At 38.7% G+C, this 27,613-nt stretch overlaps 1 protein-coding gene across 1 annotated transcript in view; it reads right to left on the bottom strand.

The window, feature by feature from the left end:
• CCDC7 (coiled-coil domain containing 7) overlaps positions 1 to 27,066 on the bottom strand; it is a 434,096-nt gene extending 407,030 nt beyond the window's left edge. The window contains 1 exon segment of the mRNA XM_063637339.1: positions 26,959 to 27,066. Coding sequence (XP_063493409.1) covers positions 26,959 to 26,992 — 34 coding nt within the window. The 5' untranslated portion in view covers positions 26,993 to 27,066.
• Positions 27,067 to 27,613: the final 547 nt, after the last annotated feature.

The raw sequence follows: 27,613 nt of genomic DNA, 5'->3' as shown, positions 1-27,613 counted from the left end.
GAATTGCTTGAACCCAGGAGGTGGAGGTTGCAGTGAGCCGAGATCACGCCATTGCACTCCAGACTGGTCAACAGAGTGAGACTCTGTCTCAAAAAGAAAACCTCTCCTTCCTTTCTTCCCTCCTTCCTTCCTTCCTTCCTCCCTCCCTCCCTTTCTTTCTTTCGATGGTCTCCGTCTGTTGCCCAGGCTGGAGTGCGGCAGCGTGGTCTCGGCTCACTGCAACCTACCTGCCTCGGCCTCCCGTGATTCTCCTGCCTCGGCCTGCCCAATGCCTCGGATTGCAGGCGCACACCACCACGCCTGGCTGGTTTTTGTGTTTTTGGTGGAGACGGGGTTTCGCCGTGCTGGCCAGGCTGGTCTCCAACTCCTGACCTCCAGTGATCTCCCCGCCTAGGCCTCCTGAAGTGCTGGAATTACAGATGGAGTCTTACTCACTTAATGCTCAAAGTTGCCCAGGCTGGAGTGTAGTGGCGTGATCTCGGCTCACTACAACCTCCACTTCCCAGCCGCCTGCCTTGGCCTCCCAAAGTGCTAAGATTACAGCCTCTGCCTGGCCGCCACCCCGTCTAGGAAGTGAGGAGCGTCTCTGCCTGGCCGCCCCATCTCGGATGTGAGGAGCGCCTCTGCCTGGCCGCCGCCCCGTCTGGGAAGTGAGGAGCACCTCTGCCTGGCCGCCTATCGTCTGGGAAGTGAGAAGCGCCTCTGCCCGGCAGCTGTGCAACCTTCCAAGTGTGAAGTGACAGCCTTCATTGTAGAATGAATGAAGACACTGGCACTAATTATATAACACCTTGGCAGCTATCGCAAGTCGTTGATGGTGGAGGTATTGGAATTATAGAAGAAAGCAAACACACAAATTTGACTAAAGGCGATTTTGTGACTTCTTTCTATTGGCCATGGCAAACCAAGGTTATTCTGGATGGAAATAGCCTTGAAAAGGTGATATATATATGATCGTATCTGATTTTTTTTCCCCTTATAATTCTTATTTTGTGCATTTGATATTCAGTTGTGTTTGTAATCACGGAAAAATAAAAGCATAAAAAAAAGTGAAACTGTGAAACTCCATTTCAAAAAAAAAAAAAAGAAACACATTTTGTAAGACTATCACTGCCATAGATGGTGATTCTTCTCATGGATCAGGGAGCGCTATATTGAAAACCTTCTGGAAAGGATTCACCATTCTAGATGCCACTAAGAATATTTGTGATTCATAGGCAGAGGCAAAATACCAACATTAACAGGAGTTTGGAAGATGTTGATTCCAACCCTCATAGATGACTTGCAAGGGTTCAAAACTTCAGTGGAGGAGTAACTGTAGATGTGGTGGAAATAGCAAAAGAACCAGAATTAGAAATGGAGCCTGTAGATGACAATGAATTGCTGCAATGATCAAATTGGAACAAATGAGGAGTTACTTCTTATGGATAAGCAAAGAAAGTGGTTTCTTAAGATGAATTCTACTCCTGGTGAAGATCCTATGAACATTGTTGAAATCAAAACCAAGGATTTAGAATATCACACAAATTTAGCTGATAAAGCAGCAGCAGAGTTTGAGAGGATTGACTCCAAATTCAAAAGAAGTTCTAGTGTGTAAAATGCTATCAAACAGCATCATGTGCTGCAGAAAAATCTTTCATGAAGGAAAGAGTCAATCGATGTGGCAAACTTCATTGTTATGGTCTTATCATAAGAAATTTCCACAGCCACCCCAGCCTTCAGCAACCACCACACTGATAAGTCAGTTGTCATTAATATTGAGGAAAGATCCTCCACAAGCAAAAAGATTACAACTCACTGAAGGTCCAAATGATCATTTGCATCTGTAGCAATAAAGTATTTTCTTTTTTTTTTTTTTTTTTTGAGATGAGGTCTTGCTCTGTCACCCAGGCTGGAGTGCAATGGGGCAATCTCTGCTCACTGCAACCTCTAAGAGCCTCCTGGGTTCAAGCAAGTCTCCTGCCTCAGCCTCCCAAGTAGCTGGGATTACAGGTGCTCACCACCACGCCCAGCTAATTTTTGTATTTTTAGTAGAGACAAGGTTTCACCATGTTGACCAGGCTGGTCTTGAACTCCTGACCTCAAGTGATCCACCCACCTCAGCCTCCCAAAGGCATGAGCCACCACACCTGGCCAAAGTATTTTCAGTTAAAGTATGTACAATGGTTTTTTAGACATAAAGTGATTGCACACTTAATAGACTAAAATATAGTTCAAACATAACTTTTATATGCAATGGAAAATCAAAAAATCATTGCCATATTCACTTCTTTGCAGTGGTCTGGAACTAAACCTATAACATCTCTGAGGTATATCTGTATTTTAGTAGGGATGGTGGTTACATGGGTATATACAAGAAAAGAAAACGACAGGCCAATATCACTGATGAACATAGATGCAAAAATCCTCAACAAAATACTAGCTAACTATATTCAGCAAGACATTCAAAGTATCATTCACAATAATTCAGTGGGATTGATCTCTGGGATGCAAGATTGGTGCAACAAACTCAAATCAATCAACATGATTCACTATATTAGCAGAATAAAGGGCAAAAACTATATGATCAGGCCGGGCATGGTGGCTCACACCTGTAATGTAAGCGCAGCACTTTGGGATGCCAAGGCAGGAGGATCGTTTGAACTCAGGAGTTCGAGACCAGCCTGGGCAACATGGCGAAACTCCATCTCTACAAAAAAATACAAAAATTAGCCAGGTGTGGTGGCACATGCCTGTAGCCCCAGCCACTCAGGAGGCTGAGACAGGAGGATCACTTGAGCCCGGGAGGTAGAAGTTGCAGTGAGCAGAGATTGTGCCATTGCACTCCAGCCAGGGCAACACAGTGAGACCTCATCAAAAACAAACAAACAAACAAACAAAACACACCATAATCAATTACATAGTTGCAGAAAAAAAATTTGGAAAAAATTCAACATCTTTTTATAATAAAAACTGTTAATCAATTTCATATAGAAAGAATGTTTCTCAACACAATAAACGCCATATATGACAAGCCCATAGCTAACATACTCAACATGTTCTCTAAGAGCAGGAACAAAATAAGGATGCCTGCTCTCATCCCTTCTGTTCAACATAGTACTGAAAGTCCTAGCCAGATCAGTTAGGCGAGAGAAAGAAATAAAAAGTCTCCAAATAGGAAAGGAAAAAGTAAAATTATCTGTTTGCTGATGACTTGATCTTACATGCAAAAAACTTTAAACATTCCACCAAAAAGCTGTTAGAACTAGTAAACGAATTCAGTAAAGCTGCAGGCCACAAAATCAACTTACAAAAATCAGTAGTGCTTCTATACACTAACAATGAGCTATCTGAAAAAGAAATTAATTAAACAATCCCATTTACAATAGCATTAAAAAATAAGATAATCAGGAGTAAATTGAAACAAGGAAGTGAATGATATGTATACTGAAAATTATAAAACATTGATGAATAAAATTGAAAATGACATAAATAAATGGAAATATATCCTGTGTTCATGGATTGGAAGAATAAACATTGATAAAAGTCATAATACCCAAAGCAATCTACAGAGTCAATGCAATTCCTATCAAAATTCCAATGTCACTCTTCACAGAAATGGAAAAATTAATCCTAAAATTTGTATGGAAACACAAAGGATCCTGAATGGCCAAAACAATCTGGGTCAAAAAGATCAATGACGAAGACATCACACTACCAAATTTCAAAATATATTACAAAGCTCTATTAACAAAGCAGTATGATGCTGGCATAAAAACAGAAACATTGATCAATGGTGTAGGATTGAACCCAGAAATAAACCTACACATCTATGGTCAATTGATTTTTAACAAAGATACCAAGAATACACAATGGTGAGAGGACAGTTTCTTTAATAAATGGTGTTGGGAAACCTAAATAGGCACATATGGAAGAAGAATAAAGATGGACTCTTATTTCACCCCTTACACAATAATCAACTCAAAATAGATTAAAGCCCTAAATGTGAGAACTGAAACTATAAAACTACTAGAAGAAAACATAGGGAGAAAGCTTTATGACATTGAGCTAGGCAGTGATTTCTTGAGTATGACCCCAAAAGTACAGGCAATAAAAGCAAAAATAAACAAATGGGATTGCATTGAAATAAAAAGCTTCTGCACAGCAAAGGAAACAATAAAGTAGAGAAACAGCCCACAGATCAGGAGAGAACATTTGAAAATTGCACATTGTTAACGGGCTAATACCCAAAATATATAAGGGACTCAAACTACTCAATAAACAAGAAAATGAATAATCCTATTTAAAAATGGGCAAAGGACTTAAATAGACATTTATCAAAAGAAGGCATACAAATGGCCAACAGATATATGAAAAATGCTCAACATCTCTAATAATCAGAAAAATACAAATTGAAATCACAATGAGATATCACTCCATACCCACTAGATTGGCTGTTATCAAAATGATAAAACATAACAAGTATTTGCAATGATGAGAAAGGGGAACCTTTGTACACTATTGGTGAGTACATATCTTTTTTAAGGCTGTGATATCCTTTTGATAAATTGACACCTTTAACTTTGTATAACTATCTTGAAAATAGTAAGGAGGTTCTTCAAAAAGCTAAAAATAGAATTACCATATGATCCGTCAGTCTCACTTCTGGATATTTGCCCAAAGGAACTGAAATTAATATGTCAAAGAGATGTCTACACTCCCATGTTCACTGCAGCATTATTTACAATCGACAAGATATGGAAACAACTTAAGTGACCATCAACAAATAAATGGATTTTTATGTAATTATATAAAACCTATATACAGCAGGATGCTATTCAGCTTTAAAAAAGAAAAAACAGGAAATTCTGTCATTTTCAAAAATGTAGATAAATCTGAGGACATACGTTAAATGAAATAAGCCAGGCACAGAGAAACTAATACTGTATGATCTCATCTATACGTGGACTCTAAAAAAGTCAACCTCATAGAAGTAGATAGTAGAATGGTGATTACCAGAGTCTGGGGGTGGGGATGAATGGGAAAAGGGAAGATGTTGGGCAATGGGTACTAAGTTTCAGTTGGAGAGGAGAAATTAGTTCTGGTGTTCTATTGTACAGCATGGTGATTAAAGTTGATAATTTGTGTATACTTCAAGGTAGATAATAGAGAGGATTTTAAATATTCTTACCACAAAGAAATGATAAATATTTGAGGTGATGGATATGTTAGTTAGCCTTATTTGATTATTCCACAGCGTATGTAGTATCAAAACATCACATTGCAGCTCATAAGTATATACAATTTTTATTTTTGTCAAATAAAATTAAAAACTGTTTTAAAAAGCACAAAATTTGGAAGAGGCATTAACAAATAAATCAGAAAATGGAATATAAAGCCCAAAACAGACCCATGTATATATAAGACTTTTTAGCCATAAAAATACAGCATTTGGAATCACTGATGAAAGAATGTACAATTCAATAAATGGCTAGGGAATGTGCAACTACCATTTGGGGAATAAATTAAGTTGTATTTCTACCAGATAGCACGTAAAAACTTCTGACTGGATTAAAACATAAAATGCTAATTAACCATAAATCATTAGAAGAAAAATTAATATAATATTTTTATAACATTACTTGGGATAAAGATGCCTTCTAAAAACACTGCGAGCTCAAAAGGTGAAAAGACCCAATTACATGACACTTTAAAAATTCTATTTGTTGCATGATATCTTTTAAAACATTAAAAGACAAGTAGAAGACATATTTGCAACATATGTAACTGGCAAAGAATATATAAAGAGCTTCTAAAAAGACAACTCACTAAAAAAAAATGAGAAATCAACAATTCACAGAAGAAATTCAAATACGGAATAAACATAAGATGTTCAAGTTCTCTAAAAATTATAAAAATGCAAACTAAAACAAGAGTGATATATCACTTTATACCTATCAAACTGGCAAATTTTTATTTTATTTAATTTATTTTGCAAGAGCTCCTTAAGGAACCATTAGTGAAAATTTAAAGTATTGATAATATCCAGTGTTAGCAAGGATTTCGGGAAAGGAAGACTTATGCATACTTCATGAGAGAACCAATTAGCAAAGCCCTTTTGGAAAGCAATTTAACAGTATCTTTTTTTTTTTTTTTTTTTTTTTTTAGACAGTCTCACCCTGTAGACCAGGCTGAAGTGCAGTGGCGTGATCTTGACTCACTGCAACCTCTGCCTCCTGGGTTCAAACGATTCTCATGCCTCAGCCTACCAAATAGCTAGAATTACAGTCGTGTGCCACCACGCCCAGCTAATTTTTGTGTTTTTAGTAGAGATGGGATTTTGCCTTTCACCATGTTGGCCAAGCTGGTCTCAAACTCCTGACCTCAAGTTATCCTCCCACCTCAGCCTCCCAAAGTGCTGGGGTTACAGGTGTGAGCCACAAGGCCCAGCCAATAGTAACTTTTAAAGTTAAAATTTTACATATTCTTTTATCTGATAATTTTGTATCAATCCAACCTATAGATTTAAAATACGGGCACAAAGATATTTGGACAAGGATGTTTATTATAGCATCGCTTGTAATAATGAAAAATTTTAAATAATCCAAATATTTATAAATACAGAGACTAGTTTAATAACTTGTGGTATATCAAAAATACTAGGTAATGATATGCAACTATTAAGAATAAGATAGAACTTTGTGTATCACCATGGGACAGTCACTAAGACATATTCATTGAGTTTCATGCTTACGCATAAAGTACTATTTTACTTGTTTTTAAAATCTACATTTCATATATATTAATGCAGGGAAAAAGGACTCAAATTATACACATTAATATATGTGTGTATTTATAATGTGTGAGGTAAAGATAAACTTTTAGTTTTACCCTATGTATTTCCATATATTTGAATATTTTATAAAAATAATTTATTCCTATATTGCCTATATAACAAAACTACAGAGAAAAAAATAATCCTTAAAAATACAATTACGACCGAGTGTGGTGGCTCACATCTGTAATCCCAGCACTTTGGGAGGCCCAGGCAGGTGGATCACCTGAGATCAGGAGTTTGAGACCAGCCTGGCCAACATGGTGAAACCCCGTCTCTACTAAAAATACAAAAATTAGCTGGGCATGGTGGTGCATGCCTATAATCTCAGCTACTTGGGAGGCTGGGGCAGGAGAATCGCTTGAACCTGGGAGGCAAAGGTTGCAGTGAGCCCAGATCGAGCCACTGCACTCCAGCCTGGGCAACAGAGTGAGACTGTTTCAAAAAAAAAAAAAATTGCATATACTAAATACAATTTACAAAAAAAAAAATGACTCTATGAATCATTAAACAATAGATAATGTTGCCAACCTTCCTTAAATTTTCCAAAATGCCCATTTTTACAGTTTATCCAACAAATATTGATTTAGGGTCACTAAGCAATGGGAATTGTGTTAGGCACTTAGACATACTGGTCAGAGAAAACATAGCCAACTACCCTCTTTGAGTTTATAGTCTATTTGGAAATAGAGAAAACTAAATAAGTGATTAAATAAAATATGATGAATGTTAAAACTCGGAAAAGGTGGGGTGCAAGAAAGAGGAAATAGCAAGAAAACCTAATGTAATCTAATCTAAAGCTGAGTCAAATAACAAGAAAACCTAATCTAAGAGATTTGGCCTCCTAGAAAAGATGGTTAGGTTACAACCAAAACGTTGACAAAGAGTTTGCCACCAAGGAACAGAGGAGCAGGTGCTGGGGAAGAAAAGGAAAAGGACCAAAATGAGAATGTCCGAGGCAGAAGGAATATCATGTAGAAAATCGGTATGGTTGGACTGTAGTGTATGAGGGGCTGCATGGTAATGGATTAGTTCGGAGAGGGAGCTTGGGCCTTCTTTGTGAAGGATCATGGTAAGAAAGGAAGGACTTATCCTAAGGCCAACTGCAATCATTAACAGTAACAGGCTCAGATTTAGGTCAGGTTTTTGAAAGATTATGTTGGATGATTATGGAGAAAGAACTCCAGTGGCACAAAAATGGAGGCAGGGCCGGGCTAGGTGGCTCACGCCTGTAATCCCAGCACTTTAGGAGGCCGAGGCAGGTGGATCACAAGGTCAGGAGATCCAGATCATCCTGGCTAACACAGTGAAACCCCGTCTCTACTAAAAATATAAAAAATTAGCCAGGCGTTATGGCAGGCCCCTGTAGTCCCAGATACTCGGGAGGCTGAGGCAGGAGAATGGTGTGAACCCGGGAGGCGGAGCTTGTAGTGAGCCGAGATGGCGCCACTGCACTCCAGCCTGGGCGACAGAGCGAGACCCCGTCTCAAAAAAAAAAAAAATGGAGGCAGAAAAATCTATCAGAATGCAGTTCTAGTAATGCAGGCAATAGGGACAAAAATAAGGGAAACGTTTGAAAGATATTTAGCAGGTGGAATTCAGTGGGATTTAGTGACTAGGTTAATGTGTTAAGCAAAGGGAGAGGAAAGAATCAAGAATAAATTCCAGCCTTCTATGCATCCACCATTATCTGCACCCACCTACCTACATATTAATTTATTTAAATCATAGAGGTGATTCTCTCTCTTAATCGTTTTAAATTTAACTATTTTCTAGAGCTATCTGAAATGATTTCCTTCTTTGAGAAGCCTTATATATTACTTCATTATTGTCTATGTACTTGTGGTTCATGTTTCTTCTGAAAATGGAGTTCTAGCCTAGAAATTAAATGAGACTATGTACTATATGTCCAAAGTTTTGTAAATTGTAACAAGGAATGACCTGTAGCAAAACTACGGTCCGATAGTTTCATTTACATTTACAGGAGAATAAAAAGAGGGAGGCCGGGTGTGGTTGCTCACGCCTGTAATCCTAGCACTTTGGGAGGCCGAGGCAGGCAGATCATCTGAGGTTGGGAGTTCAAGACCAGCCTGACCAACATGGAGAAACCCCATCTCTACTAAAAATACAGAATTAGCCTGGCTTGGTGGCGCGTTCCTGTAATCCCAGCTACTCAGGAGGCTGAGGCAAGAGAATTGCTTGAACCCAGGAGGCAGAGGTTGCAGTGAGCCGAGATCGTGCCATTGCACTCCAGCCTGGGCAACAAGAGCGAAACTCCATCTCAAAAAAAAAAGAGAGAGAGAGAGAGAGCAAACAGAACACAAATGAAAAGTTTACAAACAAACCATTCTGTTGGGTTATGCTGCCAGTGGGTCAATAAGCAATCAGTATTGATTATTGTTTCAGTTAGATGCTATGGTGGGTTGAATAATAGCCACCTCCTCAATCCCCCAACTGCCCTTCTCTGCAAATATGTCCACGTCTTGACCATGGAACCTGTGAATAGGTCACCTTACATGGCAAAAATGCTTTTGCAAATGTCACTGAATTAAAGACTGTGAGAAAGGGAGATTATCCTGAATTATCCAAGTGGGTCCTTATAAGTACAATCACAAGGGTCCTTATAAGAGAGGAGCTGGAGGGTCAGAGTCAGAGAAGGCGATGTGATCATGGAAGGAGATGCCAGTGATGTGGCCATGAAGGCGGGCAGCCTCTGGAAGCAGGAAAGGGGCAGGGACAGAGTCTCCCCTAGAGCTTCCAGAAGGCAAGCAGCCCTGCACAGCCATTTTAAACTTCTGACCTCCTGAACGGTAAGATAGTAAATTCCTGTTGTTTTTAAGCCACTAAATTTGTAGTGATTTGTTATAGCAGCAATAAGAAACTAATACAGGTGGTCTTTAAAATAATGTGTCAACCCAGGTTTCACTACACTGAACAGATTATTTTACCTCTAACCCAGTGGTCCCCAGCCTTTTTGGCACCAGGGTCTGGTTTTGTGGAAGACAATTTCTCCATGGACCCAGGGTAGGGTGGAGGTGGTGGGATTTGGGGATGATTCAAACACATTACATTTATTGTGTACTTTACTTCTGTTATTACATTATAATATACAATGAAATAATTATACAACTCGCCATAATGTAGAATCAGTGAGAGCCCTGTGCTTGTTTTCCTGCAACTAGCCAGTCTCATCTGGGGGTAATGGGAGACAATGACAGATCATCAGGCATTAGATTCTCATAAGGAGCAGGAAACCTCGATCCCTCACATGCACATTTCACCATGGGGTTCACACATTTGTGAGAATCTAATGCCACCACTGATCTGACAGGAGGAGGAGTTCAGGCAATAGGTAATGCAAGTGATGTGGAGCGGCTGTAAATACAGATGAAGCTTCATTCACCCATTACTCACCTCCTACTGTGCATCCCAGTTCCTGACAGGCCACAGACCACTGCTGGTCCGTGGCCTGGGGGTTGGGGACCCTTGCTGTAACCTACAGATTAAACCAGAACAATTAATCATGAATTTCTTGAATTCAGGGCTCCCATACACCTAAAAACTTTATTTGCACATACCTGTAACCTCCTTTTCTTCAAACTAATAGAGACATTCTACTCTCTGAAGATGTATTCTGTTACCCTGTCTCCTTGTTCCATCATCTATTTGCGCCTGGGTCTTTCTTCATCAATGATCCCTCTCTCCTGTATCTTTACTCTTTTCCTCTCAATGGATTCTACCTATCTATCTACAGACAGGTTCAAATAACAATCACAACAGCATTCATGGCATCTTTTCTATATGCCAGCCATTAGGCTATGTTCTGCTTCATTATAGGATTTAATCCCCTGAGATAAGATTTTATGAGAAGTAACAGATTTACTGTGAGGCTAATGAATTTAAACTCCAGGGCATTCAGTTGTACGAGCCATTTCCAAAGCACTGTATCTAATTTCACATTTATACTTTTGTATTCCTTTCATTAAAAGGCCCCCGAAATTGTGTGAGCTTCAAGGCTCCACAAACCAGAACGCATCCTGCCTATAAAATACATGTTATTATCTCCATCTTACAAATTAGAAAACTGAGCTGTGGCGAGGTTTCATAATTTGCTTAAGGTTATGTTATATTATCAGTAAGAGCCATAGCAATAATTCAACATCATTGTTTCTGACTACAGTCTAGACACTGATAATTTACCCATTAAATTACTCTAACTCATCAGAAAATTTCTTACCCAAACATGTTCCTTTTTTGCCAATTTCAGCTTTCTATTCATTAATGGTTTATGTCTCTTTTATTTTAGAATCCAAGGAACAATCTGCATTTACTATCTTTACTTCCTTACTTTACACTTTCTTTAAACTCACTATAATCTAGTCTCTACCTCCATGATGACACTAAAACTTTTACCACGGTAACCAGTAGCCTCCAACTCACAAAATCCAATGGATGATTTTTATTCCTAACCATACTTAAGCTTTCTATTGACCACTCCTTCCCTCCTAAAGCCTTCTTCTTCCTTGCTTACTAAGACATGCTTTCCTCCTTCTCCCTCCCTCGGAGATACTCTTTCTCACATTTACTCTACTCCTCCTTTATTTGTCCCCATTTCCTCATCCCACACTTTAAATATCAGTGAAGTGAAGATGGCCGAATAGGAACAGCTCCGGTCTCCAGCTCCCAGCCCCAGCGACACAGAAGACGGGTGATTTCTGCATTTCTGCTTGAGGTACCGGTTTCATCTCACTAGGAAGTGCCTAACAGTGGGTTCAGGACAGTCGGTGAAGCGCACTGTGCGCGAGCCGAAGCAGGGCGAGGCATTGCCTCACTCGGGAAGCACAAGGGGTCAGGGAGTTCCCTTTCCTAGTCAAAGAAAGGGAAAACAGACGGCACCTGGAATATCGGGTCAGTCCCGTCCTAATACTGCGCTTTTCCAACGGGCCTGGAAAACGGCACACTAGGAGATTGTGTCCCGCACCTGGCTCGGAGGGTCCTATGCCCACAGAGTCTTGCTGATTGCTAGCACAGCAGTCTGAGATCACGCTGCAAGGCGGCAACGAGGCTGGGGGAGGGGCGCCCGCCATTGCCCAGGCTTGCTTAGGTAAACAAAGCAGCCAGGAAGCTCGAACTGGGTGGAGCCCACCACAGCTCAAGGAGGCCTGCCTGCCTCTGTAGGCTCCACCTCTGGGGGCAGGGCACAGACAACCAAAAACTCAGCGAGAACCTCCACAGCCTTAAATGTCCCTGTCTGACTGACAGCTTTGAAGAGAGTAGTGGTTCTCCCAGCACGCAGCTGGAGATCTGAGAACGGACAGACTGCCTCCTAAAGTGGGTCCCTCACCCCTGAGCAGCCTAACTGGGAGGCACCCCCCCAGTGGGACAGACTGACACCTCATTCAACCGGGTACTCCTCTGAGACAAAACTTTCAGAGGAACTATCAGACAGCTGAATTTGTGGTCTCACGAAAATCCACTGTTCTGCAGCCACCGGTGCTGACACCCAGCCAAACAGGGTCTGGAGTGGACCTCTAGTAAACTCCAACAGACCTGCAGCTGAGGGTCTTGTCTGGTAGAAGGAAAATTAACAAACAGAAAGGGCATCCACACCAAAAACCCATCTGTACATCACCATCATCGAAGACAAAAAGTAGACAAAACCACAAAGATGGGGAAAAAACAGACCAAAAAAACTGGAAACTCTAAAAAACAGAGCACCTCTCCTCCTCCAAAGGAACGCAGTTCCTCACCAGCAACGGAACAAAGCTGGATGGAGGATGACTTTGATGAGTTGAGAGAAGAAGGCTTCAGACGATCAAACTACTCTGAGCTACGAGAGGAAATTCAAAACAATAGCAAAGAAGTTAAAAACTTTGAAAAAAAATTAGAAGAATGGATAACTAGAATAACCAATGGAGAGAAGGGCTTAAAGGAGATGATGGAGCTGAAAGCCAAGTTTCGAGAACTACGCGAAGAATGCAGAAGCCTCAGTAGCAGATGCGATCAACTGGAAGAAAGGGTATCGCTGATAGAAGATGAAATGAATGAAATGAAGAGAGAAGGGAAGTTTAGAGAAAAAAGAATAAAAAGAAATGAACAAAGCCTCCAAGAAATTTGGGACTATGTGAAAAGACCAAACCTACGTCTGATTGGTGTACCTGAAAATGATGGGGAGAATGGAACCAAGTTGGAAAACACTCTGCAAGATATTATCCAGGAGAACTTCCCCAATCTAGCAAGGCAGGCCAGCATTCAGATTCAGGAAATACAGAGAACGCCACAAAGATACTCCTCGAGAAGGGCAACTCCAAGACACATAATTGTCAGATTCACCAAAGTGGAAATGAAGGAAAAAATGTTAAGGGCAGCCAGAGAGAAAGGTCGGGTTACCCACAAAGGGAAGCCCATCAGACTAACAGCTGATCTCTCAGCAGAAACTCTACAAGCCAGAAGAGAGTGGGGGCCGATATTCAACATTCTTAAAGAAAAGAATTTTCAACCCAGAATTTCCTATCCCGCTAAACTAAGCTTCATAAGTGAAGGAGAAATAAAATACTTTACAGACAAGCAAACGCTGAGTGATTTTGTCACCACCAGGCCTGCCCTAAAAGAGCTCCTGAAGGAAGCACTAAACATGGAAAGGAACAACCGGTACCAGCCCCTGCAAAAACATGCCAAATTGTAAAGACCATCGAGGCTAGGAAGAAACTATAGCAACTAACGGGCAAAATAACCAACTAACATCATAATGACAGGATCAGATTCACACATAACAATATTCACGTTAAATGTAAATGGGCTAAATGCTCCAATCAAAAGACACAGACTGGCAAACTGGATAAGGAGTCAGGACCCATCAGTGTGCTGTATTCAGGAAACCCATCTCACGTGCAGAGACACACATAGACTCAAAATAAAGGGATGGAGGAAGATCTATCAAGCAACTGGAAAACAAAAAAAGGCAGGGGTTGCAATCCTAGTCTCTGATAAAATAGACTTTAAACCAACAAAGATCAAAAGAGACAAAGAAGGCCATTACATAATGGTAAAGGGATCAATTCAACAAGAAGAGCTAACTATCCTAAATATATATGCACCCAACACAGGAGCACCCAGATTCATAAAGCAAGTCCTCAGTGACCTACAAAGGGACTTAAACTCCCACACAATAATAATGGGAGATTTTAACACCCCACTGTCAGCATTAGACAGATCAACGAGACAGAAAGTTAACAAGGATATCCAGGAATTGAACTCAGCTCTACATAAAGTGGACCTAATAGACATCTACAGAACTCTCCACCCCAAATCAACAGAATATACATTTTTTTCAGCACCACACCACACCTATTCCAAAATTGACCACATAGTTGGAAGTAAAGCTCTTCTCAGCAAATGTAAAAGAACAGAGATTATAACAAACTGTCTCTCAGACCACAGTGCAATCAAACTAGAACTCAGGATTAAGAAACTCAGTCAAAACCGCTCAACTACATGGAAACTGAACAACCTGCTCCTGAATGACTACTGGGTACATAATGAAATGAAGGCAGAAATAAAGATGTTCTTTGAAACCAACGAGAACAAAGACACAACATACCAGAATCTCTGGGACACGTTCAAAGCAGTGTGTAGAGGGAAATTTATAGCACTAAATGCCCACAAGAGAAAGCAGGAAAGATCCAAAATTGACACCCTAACATCACAATTAAAAGAACTAGAAAAGCAAGAGCAAACACATTCAAAAGCTAGCAGAAGGCTAGAAATAACTAAAATCAGAGCAGAACTGAAGGAAATAGAGACACAAAAAACCCTTCAAAAAATTAATGAATCTAGGAGCTGGTTTTTTGAAAAGATCAACAAAATTGATGGACCGCTAGCAAGACTAATAAAGAAGAAAAGAGAGAAGAATCAAATAGATGCAATAAAAAACGAAAAAGGGGATATCACCACCGATCCCACAGAAATACAATCTACCATCAGAGAATACTACAAACACCTCTATGCAAATAAACTAGAAAATCTGGAAGAAATGGATAAATTCCTCGACAAATACACCCTCCCAAGACTAAACCAGGAAGAAGTTGAATCTCTGAATAGACCAATAACAGGTTCTGAAATTGTGGCAATAATCAATAGCTTACCAACCAAAAAGAGTCCAGGACCTGATGGATTCACAGCTGAATTCTACCAGAGGTACAAGGAGGAACTGGTACCATTCCTTCTGAAACTATTCCAATCGATAGAAAAAGAGGGAATCCTCCCTAACACATTTTACGAAGCCAGCATCGTCCTGATACCAAAACCTGGCAGAGACATAACCAAAAAAGAGAATTTCAGACCAATATCCTTGATGAACATTGATGCAAAAATCCTCAATAAAATACTGGCAAACCGAATCCAGCAGCACATCAAAAAGCTTATCCACCATGATCAAGTGGGCTTCATCCCTGGGATGCAAGGCTGGTTCAACATACGCAAATCAATAAATGTAATCCAGCATATAAACAGAACCAAAGACAAAAACCACATGATTATCTCAATAGATGCAGAAAAGGCCTTTGACAAAATTCAACAACCCTTCATGCTAAAAACTCTCAATAAATTAGGTATTGATGGGACGTATCTCAAAATAATAAGAGCTATCTACGACAAACCCACAGCCAATATCATACTGAATGGGCAAAAACTGGAAGCATTCCCTCTGAAAACTGGCACAAGACAGGGATGCCCTCTCTCACCGCTACTATTCAACATAGTGCTGGAAGTTCTGGCCAGAGCAATCAGGCAAGAGAAGGAAATAAAGGGTATTCAATCAGGAAAAGAGGAAGTCAAATTGTCCCTGTTTGCAGATGACATGATTGTATATCTAGAAAACCCCATTGTCTCAGCCCAAAATCTCCTTAAGCTGATTAGCAACTTCAGCAACGTCTCAGGATACAAAATTAATGTACAAAAATCACAAGCATTCTTGTACACCAATAACAGACAAACAGAGAGCCAAATCATGAGTGAACTCCCATTCACAATTGCTTCAAAGAGAATAAAATACCTAGGAATCCAACTTACAAGGGACGTGAAGGACCTCTTCAAGGAGAACTACAAACCACTGCTCAATGAAATAAAAGAGGATACAAACAAATGGAAGAACATTCCATGCTCATGGGTTGGAAGAATCAATATCGTGAAAATGGCCATACTGCCCAAGCTAATTTATAGATTCAATGCCATCCCCATCAAGCTACCAATGACTTTCTTCACAGAATTGGAAAAAACTACTTTAAAGTTCATATGGAACCAAAAAAGAGCCCGCATCGCCAAGTCAATCCTAAGCCAAAAGAACAAAGCTGGAGGCATCACGCTACCTGACTTTAAACTATACTACAAGGCTACAGTAACCAAAACAGCATGGTACTGGTACCACAACAGAGACATAGATCAATGGAACAGAACAGAGCCCTCAGAAATGATGCCACATAGCTACAACTATCTGATCTTTGACAAACCTGACAAAAACAAGAAATGGGGAAAGGATTCCCTATTTAATAAATGGTGCTGGGAAAACTGGCTAGCCATATGTAGAAAGCTGCAACTGGATCCCTTCCTTACACCTTATACAAAAATTAATTCAAGATGGATTAAAGACTTATATGTTAGACCTAAAACCATTAAAATCCTACAAGAAAACCTAGGCAATACCATTCAGGACATAGGCGTGGGCAAGGACTTCATGTCTAAAACACCAAAAGCAATGGCATCAAAAGCCAAAATCGACAAATGGGATCTCATTAAACTAAAGAGCTTCTGCACAGCAAAAGAAACTATCATCAGAGTGAACAGGCAACCTACACAATGGGAGAAAATTTTTGCAACCTACTCATCTGACAAAGGGCTAATATCCAGAATCTACAATGAACTCAAACAAATTTACAAGAAAAAAACAAACAACCCCATCAAAAAGTGGGCAGAGGACATGAACAGACACTTCTCAAAAGAAGACATTTATGCAGCCAAAAAACACATGAAGAAATGCTCCTCATCACTGGCCATCAGAGAAATGCAAATCAAAACCACAGTGAGATACCATCTCACACCAGTTAGAATGGCCATCATTAAAAAATCAGGAAACAACAGGTGCTGGAGAGGATGTGGAGAAATAGGAACACTTTTACACTGTTGGTGGGACTGTAAACTAGTTCAACCATTGTGGAAGTCAGTGTGGCGATTCCTCAGGGATCTCGATCTAGAAATACCATTTGACCCAGCCATCCCATTACTGGGTATATACCCAAAGGACTATAAATCATGCTGCTATAAAGACACATGCACACGTATGTTTATTGCGGCACTATTCACAATAGCAAAGAGTTGGAACCAACCCAAATGTCCAACAACGATAGACTGGATTAAGAAAATGTGGCACATATACACCATGGAATACTATGCAGCCATAAAAAATGATGAGTTCGTGTCCTTTGTAGGGACATGGATGAAACTGGAAAACATAATTCTCAGTAAACTATCGCAAGGACAAAAAACCAAACACCGCATGTTCTCACTCATAGGTGGGAATTGAACAATGAGAACTCATGGACACAGGAAGGGGAACATCACGCTCCGGGGACTGTTGTGGGGTGGGGGGAGGGGGGAGGGACAGCATTAGGAGATACACCTAATGCTAAATGACGAATTAATGGGTGCAGGAAATCAACATGGCACATGGATACATATGTAACAAACCTGCACATTGTGCACATGTACCCTAAAACCCTAAAGTATAATAAAAAAAAAAATAAATAAATAAATAAATATCAGTGAAGTTTATAGCATTATTTCTTCTACCCTCTTCTCACTTAATTTACTTCCTTGGGGTTATCTCATTTTCATATTTCTCACAGCTTTAACTAAACTCTCATAGTCTCCAATTTAGCTGGGTATGGGGCCTATAATCCTAGTGCTTTGGGAGACTAAGGGTGGGAGGCTAGCTTTAGGCCACGAGTTTGAGACCAGCCTGGGCAACATAGAGACCGTGTCTCTACAAAAAATAAATATAAATCTAATACACACATCAGATATACACACATCTTTTCACTATCTTAGCCATGTATCACAAATTACAGATCTATAGTACAATTGCTTAATGGACACCTTCATCTAGATTCCCCCATCTCCAATTCAGCAGTTCTCATCTGCTGTTCTTTCTGCTTAATCCATCTAGTCAATCAAGTCAAACCCCAGGAACTATGCTTGAATCTTTCCATTTCCTCAACTTCTACCTCTAATCTCTACCAATTCCTTTTCATACTGTATTTCATTCTTTTTCTTTAAACCAACTGTGATTGCTTTAGTTCAGACTAGCACAATATATGACATCCTTTATCTTAAAAAGCCACCAAGGCCGGGTGCAGGGGCTCACGCCTGTAATCCCAGCACTTTGGGAGGCCGAGGTGGGTGGATCATCTGAGGTCAGGAGTTTGAGGCCATCCTGGCCAACATGGTGAAACCCTGTCTCTACTAAAAATACAAAAATTAGCTGGGCATAGTGGCACATGCCTGTAATCCCAGCTACTCGGGAGGCTGAGGTAGGAGAATCGCTTGAACCCAGGAGGCAGAGATTGCAGTGAGCTGAGATCATGCCATTGCACTCCAGCCTGGGCAACAAGAGACAAACTCCCTCTCAAAAAAAAAAAAAAGCCACCAAATTTGTTTTACTAACTGCATTTTGCCTCCCCAATACTCACTCTCTCTCTCTTTCTCTGCATTTTGCCTCCCCAATACTCTCTCTCTCTTTCTCTCTCTCTCCCCCCCACCCCCACCATCTCTCCACTGTCCTACCTATTTCCTCCAGGGTGCTTTTTCTGAAATGCAAATCAGATCACATTACTTTCCCTGTTTTAAGCCATTCTTGTCTTTCTGTTGCCAAGGTGGTCAAACAAATGTGTTGCATGGCAAAAAGAGACATTCGCTATCTATCCGTAAATGCATTTGACCTTAACTTCTAAGGTCTCTGCCTCAAAGCTTATATTTTAACCATTCTAAACATATGCAGTTCTTAAACCATGTTGTTTCACATCTCTTTCATATGCATGCCAGTCTGTCTGGCCAGCTTCCATTTCTATGGTCCTATATACAGATTGTTTAAAACTCAACATGTGTCATCTCCTCCGTTCTCCCCTCATCAAGTAAAACTGATTACCTCCCCACATTGTGATCTGTTATTTTACTTTGTATATTTATCTGCTCTGCTACTAAACACACTGCATTGCAATTATTTATTAATGTGTCTATATCTTCTTGTAGTATGTGAGTACCTCAAGGTCAGGGATCATGCTTGAATTCCCGGTTCTTGACTTCATGTCTGGAACATGGTAGGAATACATAAATATTGAATGAATTAATTGATCAATAATACAATAACTGAATACAAGAATTACCCAAAAAATGAAGATTTGTTAAGGAGTGATAGATTTTAAAAATAGTCTCAAAGGGCCAGGTGCAGTGGCTCATGCCTGTAATCATGGCATTTTGGGAAGATGAGGCAGAAGGATCACTTGAGGCCAGGAGTTCAAGACCAGCCTGGACAACATAGCAAGACCCTGTCTTTACAAAAATAATACAAAAATTAGCTGGATGTGGTGGTGTGCACCTGTAGTCTCCCACCTACACAGAAGGCTGAGATGGGAGGATTGCTTGAGCCCAGGAATTGGAAGCTGCAGTAAGCTATGATTGTGCCAGTGTCCTCCAGCCTGGGTGAAAGTGAGGAACTGTTTCTAAAAAAATAAAAATAAAATAAAATTTAAAAAACAGTCTCAACGATAAATCTTTTAGGCTTTTGGAGACTTCTAATTATGACCAAGATGGTTTAACAGAACCAGTTTTACCATCTTTTCTAAAAAAATTAAGATACTGGAGAAAATACATCAAACACCAGTTCTCAAGACATTGAACATCAGACAACAAAAGACGATGATCCCTGAGACAGGAAATAAATGAGAGAAGCCCTGTGAATTGCCCTGGCATACTTCTTGGAGAAAATTTTCAGGTTGCATGCAAGGAGGAGGACAGGACATCTCTTAGTCTCCCAGAGATGAGATGAACTAGGCATCCAAGAATGCCAAAGTGGCTAGAATTTGCAGGCAGAGTACCAGAGATGAGACAGCTTCAGAGGAAATGATACCAGAGACCAGTCTCCCTTAAGCAACCAAAGAATATATAAGTATATATGTGGGTGTCAGGAAACTACTTGAGGCCAAATACAGAACTGTACAAAATGATTTCAGCAAACAATCCCACAGTTCACACAGGACTAGGAATTACGCCAGAGTGGAAAGCCTCAGACTTCATGGAGCGCTGAGTACTGTATTCAAAAAGTTTGCCTCAGTGTAGGGGCATATTTAGTCCTAGAGGAATACTGCTGCTCTGGTCTACCCCAACTACACACACACAACAAGCTCAAAGTAAGACCCAAAAGATCCTACAGTTTTCAAGTAACTACATTCAAGAACAAAGCTCAATAATATTTATAGGAATACAAATTATACAACACCCAACATGAAAAAATTCACAACTGTGTGGATTTCGATAAAAAATTACCCAGGTAGACAAAGAAAAAGAAAAATATGATGTAAAATAGGAGAAAATAAATCAATTGAAGTTATCAAAACAAATGCAGATGATAGGATTAGTAGATAGACATTAAATAGTTATCATAGCTGTATCCCACATGTCCAAGAAGCTAGAGGGAAAACTGAACATATTACATAAAGACATGGAAGATATAAGAAGAACCACATTAAAATTTTAAAGATGAAATCTATAATATCTGTGATGAAAAACACACTGGATTGATTTATGATAGAATAGACACTGTAAAATAATAGATTAGTGAACTTGAAGACCTAGCAATGAAAACTATCCAAAATAAATAGAGAAAAAAAAAAGTCCGGGTATGGTGGCTCATCCCTGTAATCCCAACACTTTGGAAGGCCAAGGCGGGTGGATCACTTGAAGTCAGGAGTTCAAGACCAGCCTGGCTGACATGGTGAAACTGTCTCTACTAAAAACACCAAAATTTAGCCAGGCATGGTGGCACACACCTGTAATCCCTGTTACTTGGGAGGCTGAGGCAGGAGAATCACTTGAACATAAGAGGTAGAGACTGCAGTGAGGTGAGATCATGCCTCTGCCCTCCAGCTTGGGCGACAGTGCAAGAGTCCATCTCAAAAAATAAAAAACAAAACAAACAAAACAAAAAACGAAGAAAAAAAAAGCTAGCAGAGCATCATTGAGCTGTGGAACATTTCAAAAGGCCTAACTAATATTTATGGTATTGGCATCCCCAATAGTGGTTGAGAGAAGGGGAGGAATCTGAAGAAATAATGGCCAAAAAACCTTTCAAATTTGGTAAAAACTATCAAAACCAAAGATGCAAGAAGCACAAGAAATAGAAGGAAAACTATACCAATATAGGTCATAATCGAATTGGCTACAACCAGGAAAAAAAGAGAAAACTCTGAAAGCAATCAGAAATAATACATTACTGACAGTAATAAAAATAAGAATAATGGAAGGCTTTTTGTCAAAAACAAGGCAAGCCAGGAAACAGGGAACCAATGTCTTTAAAGTACTGAAAGGAAAATCTACCAACCTAGGACTTTCACTCAGTAAGAAAGTACAACAACATCTTCTCAGTGAAATTATTTTTCAAAAAGAAACGAAAATTATTTTGTTCTGAGAACTAAAATAATTTACCTTATCACACCAGCTCTGTAAGAAATGTTAAAAGAAATCCTTGAAGCAAAAGGAAAACAATACCAGATGGAAATCTAAGTCTACACAAAGGAGTGAAGAGCACCAGAATGGTAACTACATGGGAACATTTGAAGACATTTTTATACTCTTTAAATCATTTCAAAGATAATCAACTGTTTAAAGCACAAATAATAATGTATAGTGGGGCTTGAAACATATGTAGAGTAAAATGCATGAAAATAACACGAAGACCAAGAGGGGAGAAATGGACTGATATTGTCCTAGATTTTTACTATTTATGTAGTGGTATCATATTATGGGAAAGTAGACTATGTAAAGTTAAATAGATATTCTATAAATGCTAATGCAATTACTAAAATAATACAACAAAGAGTTATAGCAAATAAGTCAACAGGGAAGATAAAATGGGTCATTTAAAAACTCAATCTTGGCCAGGTGTGGTGTCACACACCTGTAATCCCAGCACTTTAGGAGGCCAAGGCAGGTGGATCACCTGAGGTTAAGAGTTTGAGACCAGCCTGGCCAACTTGGCAAAACCCCATCTCTACTAAAAATACAAAATTAGCAGGGTGTGGTGGCAGGTGCCTTTAATCCCAGCTGTTTGTGAGGCTGAGGCAGGAGAATCATTTGAATCTAATAGGTGGAGGCTGCAGTGAGCCGAGATCATGCTGCTGCATTCCAGCCTGGATGACAGAGCAAGGCTTCATCTCAAAAAGAAAAAAAAAACTTAATCTAAAAGATGGTACAAAAAGAGGAAGAGAAGACCAAACAAAAAGTGGACAAATAGAAAACAAATAACAAGATGGTAGATAATCACACTAAATATAAATGGTCTAAACATACCTGTTAAAAAGCAGAAATAGGCAGATTTGATAATGTTATGGCCAGGATGTTTGTATCTCCCCATAATTTATATGCTGAAACCTAATCACCAATGTGAAGCTATTAGGAGGTAGAGCCCTTAAGAGGTGATTAGGTCATGAGGACAGTGCCTCAGTGAGTGGAATTAGTGATGTTTAAAAGAGGAACCAGTGTGAGAGTGGCCTCACTCTTCCCACCATGTAAGGAAACAACTAGAAGCCACCATCTATGAACCAGGAAGCAGGCCCTCACCAGACACTGAATTTGCCTTGATCTTGAGCTTCTCAGGCTCCAGAACTCTGAGAATAAATTTCTTTTGTTTATAACCTATTTGAGTTTATTTTATTTTGTTATAGCAGCCCAAATGTACAAGACAGATGAGAAAGCAAAATCCAATACAATGCTGCCTAAAATAAACTCACTTTAAATAGAAAGGCACAAATAGAATAAAAGGATGGAAAGATAGACTGTACTAAAATAAAATCAAAAGAAAGATGCAGTGGTTATGTTAATATTAAATAAAGGAGACTTTAAAGGAAAGAATACTACCAGAGATAAAGAAGATTATTTCATAATGATAAAGTTATCACTTCTTCAAGAGAACATAGTAATCTCAAATGTATATGAAGCTAATAACAGAGCTTCAAAATATATAATGCAAAAACTGATAGAATTGCAAATAATAGAGATTTCAACAACTCTCTCAATAATTGATAGAGGAACTAGACAGAATATAAGTAAAAATACAGAAGACTTGGACAACACCATGAACCAATTTGACCTAAATGACATTTGCAAAACACTCCATCCAACAATACAAGAATGCACATTTTTTTTTGGTTCACATGGACTGCTTACCAGAATAGATCATATTTTGTGGCACATAACAAGTCTCAAAACATTTATAATGGTTCAAGTTATACAAAGTTGTTCTCAGACCTTAATGGAATTATATTAGAAATCCAAAAGTAACAAAAAGATATCTAGAAAAATCTAGAAATATCTGGAAATAAAATAATACAGATCTAGAAAAAATCAAAGGGGAAAATGAATCAAAGGAGAAAGTATAAAGCATTTTGAGTTGAATGAAAAAACAACATACAAAAGCTTGTGAGATGCAAGTGAGGCAAAGAAATATAGCACTAAGTGCCTATATTAGAAAAAAAGAAGACTTCAAATCAATGTCCTCAGTTTCTACCTTGTAAAAAAGAATAGCAAATGAAAACCAAAATTAAACATTAATAGAAGAAGACAAAAATCAGACAGAAATCAGTGAACTAACAAATCAACATATAGAGACAATTAATAAAACCGAAAGCTGGTTCTCTGATATGATAATAAAAATTGACAAACGTTTAGCCATACTGATCAGGAAAGAGAGATGGCACAAATCAATAATTCAAGAATGAGAGAAGTGATATCACTACAGATTGTAGAGAAAATAAAAGAATCATAAAGGACTTACATATAATAGTTCTCTTTATGTCCATAAATTCAACAATTTAAATAAAATAGATAAGTTTCTTGGAAAAAAACCAAACTACCAAAGCTTATTTAAGGACATTTAGGCCAAGCATGGTGGCTCATGCCTGTAATCCCAGCACTTTGGGAGGCCAAGATGGGTGAATCATTTGAGGTCAGGAGTTCCAGACCAGCCTGGCCAACATGGTGAAACTAAAAAAATACAAAAATTGGCCGGGCAGTAGTGGCGCACACCTGTAATCCCAGCTACTTGGGAGGCTGAGGCAGGAGAATAACTTGAACCCGGGAGGCGGAGGTAGCAGTGAGCCGAGATTGTGCCACTGCACTCCAGTCTGGGTGACAGAGTGAGACCCTGTCTCAAAAAAAAAAAAAAGAAATTCATCTAGACAATTTTGGAAAAAATATATCCTAACTCACTCTTTCAGCCAGCATTGCTCTTTGCTCTTTTACTGAAACCAGATAAAGACATTATAATAAAATAAATTCACAGAAGAATATCCCTCATGAATGTATGTACAAAAAAAACTAAATAAAACTTTAGCAAATAAAATCCAACAATATATCAAAAGGAAACTTCATCATGAACAAGTGGGATTTATCCCAGGAATGCAAAGTTGATTTAACATTTAAAAATAAATGAATGTGATTTACTATATTTTTTAAAAGAGGGAAAAGAAAAGCCATATGACAGTATCAATTAATGTACAAAAAGAATTTGACAAAATCCAACTTCCATTTCCAATCTTAAAAAAATCTCTTGGCAAGCTAGGAGTAGAATGGGACTTTCTTAACCTACTGAAAAACATTGATGAAAAGTCTGCACTTAATTTTTTAAATACCATTTACAATAACATCACAGATATGAAATATTTGATGATAAATCTGACAAGATGTATGCAAGACCTGTACATTAAAAACTACAAATCATTGCTGAGATATATTAAAAATGATCTAAATAAATGGTGATATATACTATGCTCATGGATGAGACATTAAATATGGCTAAGATGTCCATAAGTAAGACTAAATTTTGCTAAAATCTTAGGCTAAGATAGGTCATCTGAAAATTTACTTATTAGTTCAATGTAATCTCAATAAAAAATTCCAGCAGAATCTTTTGTAAAAATCAACAAGCCAATGCTAAAATTATATGAAAATATAAAAACTTGGAAGAACCAGAAAAATTTTGAAAGAGAAGACCAATTTGAAAGAGAGAGAACTTTCATTACCTGACTTCAAGACTTATTATAAAGCTATAGTAATTATGACAGTGTGGTATTGATTTTTAAAATAGGCAAATAGATCAATAGAACAGAATAGGGTCTAAAATAAACCCGCATATAAAGGGTCAATTGATTTTCAACAAAGTTGCAAAAGCAACTCAGTGGAGAAAGGGCAGTGTTTTAAACAAATTGTGCTGTAAAAATGGAATATTCATGGGCAAAAATTGAACTTTGATTTATACCCCCACCATATAAAAATAACTCTAAGTAGATCAAAGAACTAGATGTAGGAACTAGAACTATAAACCTCTAGACCAAACATAAGAAAAAGTCTATCTGTAACCTTGGGTTAGGCAAAGGATTTCATAGACACCACACCATAAGCATGACTCATAAAACGAAAAAGATAAGTTGAACATCATCAGAATTTAGACTAAGAGAAAATGTTTGCAAATTACATATCTGATAGGCAACTTACATACAGAATACATAAAAACTCTCAAAATTTTATAATAAAAAACAGGCAAGCCATAAAAAAATGAGCAAAAGATTTTAACATACACCTTATTAAAGAAGGTATGTGGATGGCAAGTTGAGCACTTGCTCAACATCATCAGTCATTAAGAAAATGCAAATTAAAATCACAATGAGATACCACTATGTTTGTGATATCAAAAATTAAAAAGAGCAACTATACCGAGTGTTGATGTAGACGCAGAATAACAAACATTAATATATTTCCAGTGGAGAAGTAAAATGACATAATTGGTTTGGGGCAGTTTCCTAAAAGGTTATACATACGTATCATGTAATCCAGCCATTTTACTTCTAGGTATATAGTTAAGAGAAATAAAATCATATGTCCATGCAAAGACTTGTACATAAATATTCATAATTCATAAATATTTCATCAATCTATCTCTTGTATGAATTAAAATGCACCTTCTTGTAAATAGGAAATCACTTTATAGAGTAGTACCTTTTAATCAGGGAAGGGTCCCTGAAGTTAAGTGAGTTATAGCTGACTTTTTTTCTGCATCTAATCATCCATTAACAGGTGACTTTTAAAGAACGTGAGGCTATGGTATGGTAGAAGGGGAACTTGGGGAAATTATTCCAGATGAGGAAAATATATCTTGTGGCTAGCCTAAAAGATAATTGAATTAAAAGAAAGTGAAAAAGTTGAAATACAGGAGAGAGCCAGGCTTAAAAGTCATGCTATGGTTTGAATATGTCCCCCAGTGTTCATGTGTTGAAAACTTAATCTCCAATGCAACAGAGCCGAGAAATGGGACCTTTAAAAGTGATTACATCGTGAGGGATCTGCCCTCATGAATGCATTAATGTCATTATCACAGGAGTGGGTTCATTATCATGGGAGTGGATTTGTTATAAAAGTGAGTTCAGCCCTCTCTTGCTCTTTCCTGGTACTCTCTTCTCCTTCCACCTATCGCTATGGGATAAGGCTACATGAAGGCCCTCACAGGATGCTGGTCCCACGCAGTTGGACTTCCCAGCTACCAGAATTGTGACCACATAAATTTCTGTTCATTATAAATAACCTGTTCTGTGGTTATAGCTGCACAAAACAGACTAAGATAGTCATTAATTTACATTTTTAATAAATTAATTTTTTAAAACTGTTGAACATTAACCAAGGAAACTGTGGCTGTGGTAACAGATATTGAGTGTATTTCTACAAGAAATGTTGACCCCATTTGACAACATTTGGGGATTTCTCCACAGCTGGATCACACTCCTCCCACCTTGTTATCCTCCCTCCTCCTAGAATCCTCTCCAACTCACCTCGCTCCATACTCCACCCTAACCACCAGGTCATTTCCCCATGAAGCAAAGGGAGAAAAAAAGTAGGCTCAACAGCCACAAACGAGTGAAAAGTAGTTGCAGATGTTGAATCTAAGAGTATTTTCTACTAACCACCAAGACTGCCTTCTGCCTGATATCAAGGGGCCAGCTCTGGGAAAGTTAGCAGTGCATCTGAATTCAGTGAAGGTCTTGGAGGAGAACCAAATCACCACATTCGGAAGAGTTCCAGGAACTCTGGGAGGCTGTACATTCCAAACAGAGAGAAAGAACACAGAAAGCAAGGCTTGAAATGGAGCCCAGAAAGGAATCTAGTAACAGGAGGCATTGAGTGGGAAAAATGAGCATTTTTAATTAAAGTTGCTCAGGAATTCTCAGAATCAATAGATAGTCTAAATAATGTTTGAAATATGCTTTTTACAGCATTCCTTTCTGTTCATTAAACTTCTTACTACAGTTCTGAATTAGAGTGCTAACAGAGAATAGCCTATGGAGGAGAACACTGGCTGATTCAGAGTAATAAATATGCCCCCGTGTACATACACAAAACAAAGTGCGATATTCATAACAAGCATAGTATTAGTGACTAGAGGCTGCTTCTAGGCACTATTTCACTTTTTACAGTTTCACAATAATA

Source organism: Symphalangus syndactylus, chromosome 4, assembly GCF_028878055.3.
Source record: "Symphalangus syndactylus isolate Jambi chromosome 4, NHGRI_mSymSyn1-v2.1_pri, whole genome shotgun sequence".
Taxonomy (NCBI): Eukaryota; Metazoa; Chordata; class Mammalia; order Primates; family Hylobatidae; genus Symphalangus; species Symphalangus syndactylus.
Note: the sequence above shows the minus strand (reverse complement) of the source record. Positions and strands in the feature narration are given on the sequence as shown.